Raw genomic sequence first — 11,962 nt, 5'->3', positions numbered from 1 at the left:
CTCCTCCATCTCTCTCTCTCTCTCTCTCTCTCTCTCTCTCTCTCCAGCCCCTCTCCCCTCCTCCACCTCTCTCTCTCCAGCCCCTCTCCCCTCCTCCACCTCTCTCTCCAGCCCCTCTCCCCTCCTCCACCTCTCTCTCTCTCCAGCCCCTCTCCCCTCCTCCACCTCTCTCTCTCTCCAGCCCCTCTCCCCTCCTCCACCTCTCTCTCTCCATCCCTCTCCCCTCCTCCACCTTTCTCTCTCCAGCCCCTCTCCCACCTCTCTCTCTCCATCCCTCTCCCCTCCTCCACCTTTCTCTCTCCAGCCCCTCTCCCCTCCTCCACCTCTCTCTCTCCAGCCCCTCTCCCCTCCTCCACCTCTCTCTCTCTCCAACCCCTCTCCCCTCCTCCACTTCTCTCTCTCCAGCCCCTCTCCCCTCCTCCTCCTCCACCTCTCTCTCCAGCACCTCTCCCCTCCTTCACCTCTCTGTCCAGACCCGTCTCCCCCAACACCTCTCTCTAGGTTCTGTGACATTTCAGCCTCCCTCCCTGGCTCCCCCTCCTGCAGCTCCCAGGGGAGTCTGATGGATGGGGGCTGTTTATGAAGCTGCTGCCACCAGAGTGATCCATCAAGCCTGCCTTCCTGTGATCTGGCTCCCAGCCTGCAGTCTGCTCTGGACGGGGTCCTGAGACACACGCACACACCTGATCACCTACACACACTCACACACACACCTGATCACCTACACACACTCACACACACACCTGATCACCTACACACTCACACACCTGATCACCTACACACACACACACCTGATCACCTACACACACACACACACACACACCTGATCACCTACACACTAGACACACACACTATGTGTGTAATCATCAGAGTCAGCGTAGCTGCACTCAGGGCGTTCACCGCGTACCTGATACTGGGGAAGTACGTGTTGGCTACTCTGGAGAGTTGGAGCAAACACCTTATACTGTGATAATTAGGTGTACGTATAAACAAGCGTAAATTGTGCATATTATATTTGATAAGGCGTGCGTACAGGCAGGGATATGAACACCTGCGTACACCTGGCCGCCTAGACGTGAGCCCTTTAGGCATGGGTCAGCCTACATCAAAGGATCACTGTTTCCAAATTCATTATTTGCCACAATGAACATCCTCAACACAAAAAGCGCAGAGCCAGTTTTCTCTACTCATCCGAAAATTAACTTTCCTTGGGCCAATCTGTCATCCATGTTCGGTTGGTTAGTCGGTGATTATTGCCGACTAAAATGTTTGCATGATGGATGCAGGTCCAGCCATGGATTGATTGTTTAACCCGAGCGACTGGAAACTACAAAGAATCACAAAGTAACCTTCAACTTCTCCCACTTGTCTCTTTCCCCAGCAGGTCTGTCTTCCCCAGCAAGTCTCTCTTTCCCCAGCAAGTCTCTCTTCCCCAGCAGGTCTCTCTTTCTCCAGCAGGTCTCTCTTTCCCACAGCAGGTCTCTCTTCCCCATCAGGTCTCTCTTTCACCAGCAGGTCTCTCTTTCCCCCAGCAGGTCTCTCTTTCCCCCAGCAGGTCTCTCTTCCCCAGCAGGTCTCTCTTTCCCCAGCAGGTCTCTCTTCCCCAGCAGGTCTCTCTTCCCCAGCAGGTCTCTCTTTCCCCAGCAGGTCTCTCTTCCCCCAGCAGGTCTCTCTTTCCCCAGCAGGTCTCTCCTCCCCAGCAGGTCTCTCTTCCCCAGCAGGTCTCTCTTTCCCCAGTAGGTCTCTCTTCCCCCAGCAGGTCTCTCTTCCCCAGCAGGTCTCTCTTCCCCAGCAGGTCCCTCTTCCCCCAGCAGGTCTCTTTCCCCAGCAGGTCTCTCTTCCCCAGCAGGTCTCTCTTCCCCAGCAGGTCTCTTCCCCCAGCAGGTCTCTTTCCCCAGCAGGTCTCTCTTCCCCAGCAGGTCTCTCTTCCCCAGCAGGTCTCTCTTCCCCAGCAGGTCTCTCTTCCCCAGCAGGTCTCTCTTCCCCCAGCAGGTTTCTCTTCCCCAGCAGGTTCAGTTGTTGATTATGGAAGACTACATGGAAGAAGTAGCAAATGTTTATAACCTCTTAACTGAGATTATAGAGAAGCACTATTAAATTCCACGCAATCGCTCCTCTTCCAGTCTGATAAAGCCCATCTGATTAGTTTTCTCACAGTAAACTAAGCTCTGCTGATGTGTTGCTGTACTGCCACCTAGTGGAGAACACGCCAGGAGCCTTACAGCTGATAGTTCAGCAGTAAATCAAACGCAAATGGAAACAGATGGACTTCTCAGAAATTAATTGCAAAGATATTTATTTAACAGGATAATCAAACAGTAGCTTGTGAAACATCAGTACAACACTAAAGGAAGGAGAGTGCCCTGCTACCAGACAGAACTCTGGTGATGATGCGTTTCCTGTGAGGCTGGGGGAGAGGGGGGGCTGGAGGGGTGGTGGAGGGGTGGAGGTGAGGGCCAGAGGGGCAGTGGGGAGGAGGGGTGGTGGAGGGGTGATGGAGGCGTGGTAGAGAGGATGGGAGGAGGGAAGGGGCAGAGGGGCGGTGGAGGGGCAGGGCAGAGGGATGGTGGGGGGGAGGAGGCACAGAGGGGTGGTGGAGGGGTGGAGGGACATAGGGGTGGTGGAGGGGTGGAAGAGAGGAGAGACAGAGGGGTGGTGGAGGGGTGGAGGGAGAGAAGAGAGATGGAGGCCTCATCGTTTCCTCTTGGTCTCAAACTTGTAGACAGCGGGGGTGTTTTGTGTCTCCTTCTGCACTTTCACCCTGGAGGTCTTATCCTGGAACAGAGATCACATCAGCCCTACTGTCCAATCAGAGATCATATCAGCCCTACAGTCCAATCAGAGATCATATCAGCCCTACTGTCTAATCAGAGATCACATCAGCCCTACTGTCTAATCAGAGATCACATCAGCCCTACTGTCCAATCAGAGATCATATCAGCCCTACAGTCCAATCAGAGATCATATCAGCCCTACTGTCTAATCAGAGATCACATCAGCCCTACTGTCCAATCAGAGATCATATCAGCCCTACTGTCTAATCAGAGATCACATCAGCCCTACTGTCCAATCAGAGATCACATCAGCCCTACTGTCCAATCAGAGATCATATCAGCCCTACAGTCCAATCAGAGATCACATCAGCCCTACTGTCTAATCAGAGATCACATCAGCCCTACTGTCCAATCAGAGATCACATCAGCCCTACTGTCCAATCAGAGATCATATCAGCCCTACAGTCCAATCAGAGATCACATCAGCCCTACTGTCTAATCAGAGATCACATCAGCCCTACTGTCCAATCAGAGATCACATCAGCCCTACTGTCCAATCAGAGATCACATCAGCCCTACTGTCCAATCAGAGATCACATCAGCCCTACTGTCCAATCAGAGATCACATCAGCCCTACTGTCCAATCAGAGATCACATCAGCCCTACTGTCCAATCAGAGATCATATCAGCCCTACAGTCCAATCAGAGATCACATCAGCCCTACTGTCTAATCAGAGATCACATCAGCCCTACTGTCCAATCAGAGATCACATCAGCCCTACTGTCCAATCAGAGATCATATCAGCCCTACTGTCTAATCAGAGATCACATCAGCCCTACTGTCCAATCAGAGATCACATCAGCCCTACTGTCCAATCAGAGATCATATCAGCCCTACAGTCCAATCAGAGATCACATCAGCCCTACTGTCTAATCAGAGATCACATCAGCCCTACTGTCCAATCAGAGATCACATCAGCCCTACTGTCCAATCAGAGATCATATCAGCCCTACAGTCCAATCAGAGATCACATCAGCCCTACTGTCTAATCAGAGATCACATCAGCCCTACTGTCCAATCAGAGATCACATCAGCCCTACTGTCCAATCAGAGATCACATCAGCCCTACTGTCCAATCAGAGATCACATCAGCCCTACTGTCCAATCAGAGATCACATCAGCCCTATTGTCTAATCAGAACAGACAGAGACCAGCCGGCAGAGGTTTACTGCCCCAGTCCTAGCCTCAGCCCCAGCCCCAGTCCCAGTCCTAGCCTCTGTCCTAGCCTCAGCCCCAGTCCCAGTCCTAGCCTCTGTCCTAGCCTCAGCCCCAGTCTTAGCCTCAACCCCAGTCCTAGCCTCAGCCTCAGTCCCAGTCCTAGCCTCAGCCCCAGTCCTACCCTCAGCCCCAGTCCTACCCTCAGCCCCAGTCCTACCCTCAGCCCCAGTCCTAGCCTCAGCCCCAGTCCTAGCCTCAGCCCCAGTCCTAGCCTCAGCCCCAGTCCTACCCTCAGCCCCAGTCCTAGCCTCAGCCCCAGTCCTAGCCTCAGCCCCAGTCCTAGCCCCAGTCCTAGCCTCAGCCCCAGTCCTACCTTCAGTCCCAGTCCTACCCTCAGCCCCAGTCCTAGCCTCAGTCCCAGTCCTACCCTCAGCCCCAGTCCTAGCCTCAGTCCCAGTCCCAGTCCTAGCCTCAGCCCCAGTCCTAGCCCCAGTCATAGCCTCAGCCCCAGTCCTAGCCTCAGCCCCAGTCCTAGCCTCAGCCCCAGTCCTAGTCTCAGCCCCAGTCCTAGCCTCAGCCCCAGTCCTAGCCCAGCATAGCTCACCTGCAGGTCTTTGCGTGTCTGGATCTTCTGTGCAATGACAAACATCTTCTTCTCTCTGTCGACCCGCTGAGACAGCAGGTGGTACTGGTGTCTACGCTGCCGAGCCAGTCTCTACAGGACATGTGACACACAAGACATGTGACTAACAGGACAGGTGACACACAGGACATGTGACTAACAGGACAGGTGACACACAGGACAAGTGACACACAGGACAAGTGACACACAGGACATGTGACACACAGGACATGTGACACACAGGACAAGTGACACACAGGACAGGTGATGCACAGGACACACAGGATTGATGTGTGCGTGCGTGAGAGAGAGAGAGTGTGTGTGTGTGTACCTTCACACTGCCAGGCTCCACTGCTCCCTGGACAGTCTTGGTCTCCAGGGTTAGGAGGGTGGGTCTGTTAAACACCCTCCCCACCAGCTCTGGGGCTGTGTCCAGGTGTCTGGCCAGGTCAAACTCCTGGACTGGGGAGGGGGGGACGGACAGACAGACAGAGACAGAGAGAGAGACACAGAGAGAGAGAGAGAGAGAGAGAGAGACACAGAGACACAGAGAGAGAGAGAGAGAGAGAGAGAGAGAGAGAGAGAGAGAGAGAGAGAGAGAGACAAAGAGCGAGATCCTTGGTCTTCAATCATTGTGGGCAACATGAAGGCAAGTACCAACACATCCTTCTAGTTTCTTGATGATTAATAAATATCTGTATAAATTCCACCACCTTCTTTCTCAGAGTCCATGAAGAAGGTGTGCTGGTTTCTCTGCTTGCCCTCAGCGTCCAGGACATGCAGTTCTGATTTCAACCTCTCAATTTTCTGTAACAGAAGCAGAACTTTTAAACCTACCGCAACAGTCAGACACACACACACACACACACACTCACTACAAACACCTCACACTGTCAGTCTGTCAACTGTAGCTGGATTTACAGACATGCTCAGATTAGTTGGTACACTTACTGCTCGGAAATAATGCTCCATTCCTCCTGAAAAGTGATGACATTGAAAACTATTGCATCATGTATACTTAATGCCTTTGGTGTGTCATAGAATAAAGCAAAGAAGCTGTAAAGAGATCAATTATTCATCATTAAAACATTTATTTTAAATGATTTCTTCTTATCACGTCATCTGGACTTTTTATTTGTCGCTCAGAATTGGCTTAACGTAGGCAATTGAAGTCCTCTAACTGAACTCTTCCCCCAGTGACTGGGCCTTTTTTAGTTCTCCCAGAGCTATGGGAAAGGGTGGGGGCTTGGTGGCTGTTTTTAAAAATAATTTTCACTGCCGATTTGTCAATCATCATTATCACGCCTGCAGCTGGTCCAGAATGCGGCTGCTAGAATGTTGACTGGTACCAGGAAGAGGGAGCATATCTCCCCGATACTGGCCTCTCTTTACTGGTTGCCAGTCAAATATAGAATTGATTTTTAGGTGTTGTTACTTGTTTTTAAAGCTTTACATGGATTGGCTCCATTGTATATTTCAGATCTTCTTAAGCTGTATCAGCTGTATATGCGTCACAAAAAATACTGTCATTTTAATAAGTGCAAGCCGGAACTTGCTTTCTATGGGAGCCCCACCTGCATGCTGGAACTAAGCAAGCAGCTAACCCTAAATGGTGAGGAGTGAATGTGCTGCAGCTGGAACTAAGCAAGATGGCCAGTTAGCGACACCAGCTGATAAAACGCATTACGCAGAATTTCACGCATACTAAGACCGCAGCAACATGACCACAGACAGCAGTTAGACATGCATTACAGACATAAAGCTAGGAATGTAAACAAATCTCTTAAATTAGGCAGCAGCATTAAGAGCTTCATTTGTAACACAACATGGATATGTTCAATTAAAAACAGTGAGTAATTGGACAAAAAGAGATTGGTCTGTTTGGTTGGCTCAAACCTTTCAAAAGCTTAAGTGATATCCTGGTTTTATATATTAGTTAGAATAAGTATAACTCAATGTTTTTAACAAATTGCAAAAGCTGAATAATCATTCAAAGCCTACTGATTAATCAGTGAAAAAATGGACGATTAGTCGCCTAATCATTCTAATAATCGTTAGATTAGTCAATTAGAGGGGAACGATGCAACAAAGAAAGATTGTGTTGTCTTGGCCGGAGAAGATTATGTCATTCGATTTGGATGTGATTCTTATAATAGGCATATTCATTTTTCAACCCAGCGTGTTAGCATGAGCGAAGTCGGCCAACTTATGGTTTTCAGGTGGTAGGCTACATGATATTCAACGTTGAACTATGAAAAATAAACCGTTGTTGGCAGTTTGCATTCAACTTTTTTCGAGTCACCCGGCACTTTGTAAATGTAAATGTACTGTAAATTAAATGCTGCCATACCACAGATTTATTTGCCATTTTGCCTAATAACACCGACAAAGTAGGCTATGGCAGAGTTTGTAGTTCTGCAGCCAATTGTGCTCGTGTGCGAAAAACTAACACAACAAAGCACAGATTAACGAATGGGAAATCAATAACACATTTTCTTTTAAATATATATATTTTTGAGTTGCTTTATCTGTCTTAAATTATATAATCTACAATTTCTGTAGAACATTTCTTTAATTCAGCAATGATGTCACAAGCGGGAATCAGATCTCACACTGCCATACATGCAGCTTGACAAGAGCATATCGACCACAAAATCGACTAGTCGACTGAGTGGGGACAGCCCTAATAGTTTCAAGTTGTTTCAGAGGATATTGTGCATTTTTCACTTTTAGTGGAGGGGTACCAACACATTGGAGCAGGTCTTTATCGAGATGTAGCGCATTGTTAGAGTGGTGAATGCCGATTCAGTGGCAGGTTCAAATCCTCCAAACACCGCTTTTGAGAAAAGCATCAGCTAAAAACTTATTATAACAATGTGAATGATAATTTCAGTTCTTCAGCGATGGTTGACTTAAATTTCTCAACCCCATAAATGTTAAGTTAAAATCTTCACATGTAGGAGCACCAGATGTTATTTAAAACGTCTCAGTTTTGTAACCGTAAAGGCTCAGCTACACAGAGTGTTTCTGTTCTCAGTCATAAAAGGGACATTATGGTACATTATTGTTCTATGAACAGCGGTTGCACAGTGAGGACAATCTATCAAACACTGCCGGAGTTTGCAAATGGTTCTGGAAAATTCAGTTCCCGTTTCCCCTTCAGCGCGCTGTTGTGAAATCATGACATTTTCTCCTGTTGCTAGCTTGAGCTAATAGTATGTGATTAATCATCGTGTGTGTTAGTTTATAGTGTACCTACCTACCATCAGCGTAAGGTACATTTCTTGTAGTTAATCTGCAAATACAGGCTTTAAAGTATGGAATATATTGTTATACAATCGTTAGTCAGATGTACATGCTTATTCTATCTTTCGACCTTTCGAGTCCCAGCGTAACAGTTAATGCGTCTAATTTAGCCTAATTGTTTATCCCAATTACAATTGATTCTAGTTCTTAGAATAATTGTATATCTGATAAGATATTTTGCACTGTTAAATAATCCTACCTGTTTATTGTAAGCTGGTAGGTTACTCATACTAGTCCCCTCAATGTACAGTAAGAATCATTTGATCCTGGGATATACAGAACAGAAATGACATGGGGGTGCATTTCAGGGAAGGGCTGTAGTGTCATGCCAAGGAAGGTGCCACATGCAGGAAACTTACTCTGGTTCCTCATACTAGTCCCCTCAATGTAACGATGTAGGACAATCTGATAGGGTATTTTGCACTGTTAAATGCTTCTACCTGTTTATTGTAGGCTGGTAGGACGAGCTGATAGGATGTCTGTTTTGGATTCTCGCAAAGACTGCGGCTTGTATTTTTTGGAGTTACATATGTATTTATATTGGAAAACAACAAAGACTGCGGCTCGAGACACCGCAAATTCTGTGGATGCGCAAATTCCTGAGAAGCGCACCTAGAAAAGTAGTTTCATTCATTAATTTACAGTTATCATTATGTTTTATTTGTTTGGTAATGTATTATTTGGTAACTATGCTTTCTGTTTTGAAAGGCAGCAACTTTTAAAAAGCAAAAGCCATCAACAAAATGTTGTACAGTTAAACCTCTAATTGTATAATGTTCATGTGATTTTCTACATCTCTAATGTTGTGAAATACATGAATGCATAATAATCCTGAAATCGTGATTATACCTCAGACTATAATCGTCCCATCCAGATCTATAATCTGTGCATCCCTCTTCACATCACAGTAAGGGTGATGATTAATAACCAGCAGCTGTCACCTGGATCTCAGCCACCCTCTTCATCTCCACGTATCGGGCATCCCTGGTCCTCATCACCTTCAGCTGCTCCTCCGTCACCTCCTCCTCTCCTCGGGGCTTGTTAGCAACATGCACCCCCTCCTGCAGACCAGAGAGTCACACCCCATCACTAGTACCACTGACCATCACTAGTACCACTGACCATCACTAGTACCACTGACCATCACTAGTACCACTGACCATCACTAGTACCACTGACCATCACTAGTAACACTGACCATCACTAGTACCACTGACCATCACTAGTAACACTGACCATCACTAGTAACACTGACCATCACCAGTACCACTGACCATCACTAGTAACACTGACCATCACTAGTAACACTGACCATCACTAGTACCACTGACCATCACTAGTACCACTGACCATCACTAGTAACACTGACCATCACTAGTACCACTGACCATCACTAGTAACACTGACCATCACTAGTACCACTGACCATCACTAGTAACACTGACCACTACTAGTAACACAAGAAAAGGCTCAAGACGCACTTGTTCCAGGAGTACAACGGCACTTAAGAATGTTTGTCTGGACCTGATGTTTCCCCCAGGATCACAATGACTCTTATTGAGAGACTTGTTGCTCTTGTTACACCTTTTTGAGGTTCATGTTGTTTAATTGTATCTTGTTTAACTACATGCTTTTATGCTTCTTCCCTTTGGGACTTATTTAGTTCTCACAATGTATGCTTCATGTTTTGGTTACCCGTAATGTTTGGGGCAATCTCGTTATGATCAGTGACCTATGCACTTATGTAAAGCCCTCTTTTGGAAGTCGCTTCGGATAAAAGCGTCTGCTAAATGCACAAATGTAATGTAAATGTAATGTAACACTGACCATCACTAGTAACACTGACCATCACTAGTAACACAGACTATCACTAGTAACACTGACCATCACTAGCAACACTGACCATCACTAGTAACACTGACCATCACTAGTAACACTGACCATCACTAGTAACACTGACCACTACTAGTAACACTGACCATCACTAGTAACACTGACTATCACTAGTATCACTACAATCAGTAGTACCACTGCCACACTTTTGGATGTTGTAGTGCTGTGTCACAAGAGTTTTTGCAGGGCCGTACAATACAATATTACAAATGTAATGTAACACTGACCATCACTAGTAACACTGACCATCACTAGTAACACTGACTATCACTAGTAAAACTGACTATCACTAGTAACACTGACCATCACTAGTAACACTGACCATCACTAGTAACACTGACCACCACTAGTAACACTGACCATCACTAGTAACACTGACTATCACTAGTATCACTACAATCAGTAGTACCACTGCCACACTTTTGGATGTTGTAGTGCTGTGTCACAAGAGTTTTTGCAGGGCCGTACAATACAATATTGTAGTTGAGATGTTTATTGTTGTTTATTGTTGTGTCTGGTAGCTGAGATGTTACTTTACACTGTGCCTGGTAAATACTGACTGTACCTTGACTCTGACTACACTAATACTGATCGAACTCTGCACTTCTGATCCTTGATTATCTGTTGTTTCTATCTGCCCTGTCTGCACTTTACTATAGATCAAAACTTCTGCTAAATGAACCAAATGAAAAAAAGTGAATGTAATATAAACTCTACAAACAAACCACCATGTCTGCGGTGACATGATGTGGTCAGTATTCAGACTCACCTGCAGCTGGGAGCTGACCATCTTGTAGTAGAACTCATCTGGGTTCCTGTCCAGCGCTTTCTTACGCAGGGCAGCCAAGGTATTCTGCTTCTTATGGTAGTCACTGATAGAGACAAAACACACTCAAACACGTCCTTCTACTTTAAAAGTAACATTCTACTCTTTCAAGTTGTTCCTGCCAGTTGGAGCTATATGGGTTTGCCGTCGCTATGACAACAAGGCGACACGGTGTCTTCCTCGATGTTTATTTCTTCAATAAGTCAACTCACTCTGCTCGAAGTTTGTAGTCTTTCTTCTTTTCCAAAAAGCCTAAATGTTTCCTGAAACCGGGCTGAAAGAGACAAAGTTAGGTAAAGAGTTTGGCTGGTGTGGATGTTATTGGCTAGACTAGAGAGTCAGCTGTCGCAGATGAGCACTCCAGCAGCTATCTAGCTACAAGGTAGCAACCAACACACAGCAGGATGCTCACCTGCGAACGTTCTTTATGATTCCGCTGTTGGGATTTTAAAGCTTTTCTGAAAGACGACATGCTGTTGAATTGTGAATACTGGAAAGCCGGTAATATTGTATAAATATGTTACAATATGTCTAACTTTTAATCCAGACTCAGGTCTGCTCTGCCAGCAAGCTCGTGCTCCTAAATGTGACGCTTCCTGTACGGAGCCACGTGGCTTGCTGCACTTGTGTAGTTTTGACGCAGCACATTCGCTAAATTCTGATATTATTTTATCGTTGTTTTTCTTCTTCTTTTTTTGGGTTGAGATAATAATGCTATAACCTTGTAAAATGTATTTCTAAATTTCAATCGTTTATATTATAGTTAAATTATGATTGAGGTAAATATTAGAACAGCAGGTGGCAGTATTGATACGTTCCTTTCATCCTACTTGTACGGTCGCAAACCAGGGATTTGACAAGCACTTTTTCACAAGGCCAGGCTATGACTCCGTCCTCCGTCCTTACATGTTTGTGACATTAAATCTCTAGACCTCAATTGTTATAGAACTACAGTGTTGTTCTAGATCTCCTGTGTTGTTCTAGAACTACAGTGTTGTTCTAGATCTCCTGTGTTGTTCTAGAACTACAGTGTTGTTATAGATCTCCTGTGTTGTTCTAGAACTACAGTGTTGTTCTAGATCTCTCATGTTTACATTTGCATGTAGTCATTTAGCAGACACTTTTATCCAAAGCTACTTCCAAGAGAGAGCTTTACAAAAAGTGCATCGGTCAATGATCATGAACAAAAAGATAGCCCCAAACATTGTGGGTAGCCAAAAACTTGAAGCATAGCTACATTGTAAAAAGCAATTAAGTGCCAATGGGTAGAACCAGAAGAGCATGTAGTTAAACAAATTACAATTAAACAACATGAACCTCGA

At 46.0% G+C, this 11,962-nt stretch overlaps 1 protein-coding gene across 2 annotated transcripts; it reads right to left on the bottom strand.

Annotated features, from left to right (window-relative positions):
* Positions 1 to 2,279: 2,279 nt before the first annotated feature.
* Positions 2,280 to 11,249, bottom strand: utp11 (UTP11 small subunit processome component). 2 transcript variants are annotated; one of them, XM_084702165.1, is made up of 8 exons: positions 11,053 to 11,248; positions 10,853 to 10,914; positions 10,584 to 10,686; positions 8,863 to 8,982; positions 5,329 to 5,422; positions 4,947 to 5,077; positions 4,598 to 4,708; positions 2,280 to 2,775 (listed from the first exon to the last, which is right to left on the bottom strand). In XM_084702165.1, the coding sequence occupies exons 1-8, from the start codon at positions 11,110 to 11,112 to the stop codon at positions 2,692 to 2,694; spliced, it is 765 nt and encodes a 254-aa protein (XP_084558291.1). In that variant the 5' UTR covers positions 11,113 to 11,248; the 3' UTR covers positions 2,280 to 2,691. The 2 variants fall into 2 exon arrangements, with proteins under 2 accessions (XP_084558291.1, XP_084558292.1); XM_084702166.1 differs by having other exon boundaries at positions 2,708 to 2,798; positions 11,053 to 11,249.
* Between the last annotated feature and the right edge of the window lie 713 nt (positions 11,250 to 11,962).

The sequence above is a fragment of the Hypomesus nipponensis genome, chromosome 2, assembly GCF_054491055.1.
Source record: "Hypomesus nipponensis isolate SF chromosome 2, ASM5449105v1, whole genome shotgun sequence".
Classification (NCBI taxonomy): domain Eukaryota; kingdom Metazoa; phylum Chordata; class Actinopteri; order Osmeriformes; family Osmeridae; genus Hypomesus; species Hypomesus nipponensis.
Note: the sequence above shows the minus strand (reverse complement) of the source record. Positions and strands in the feature narration are given on the sequence as shown.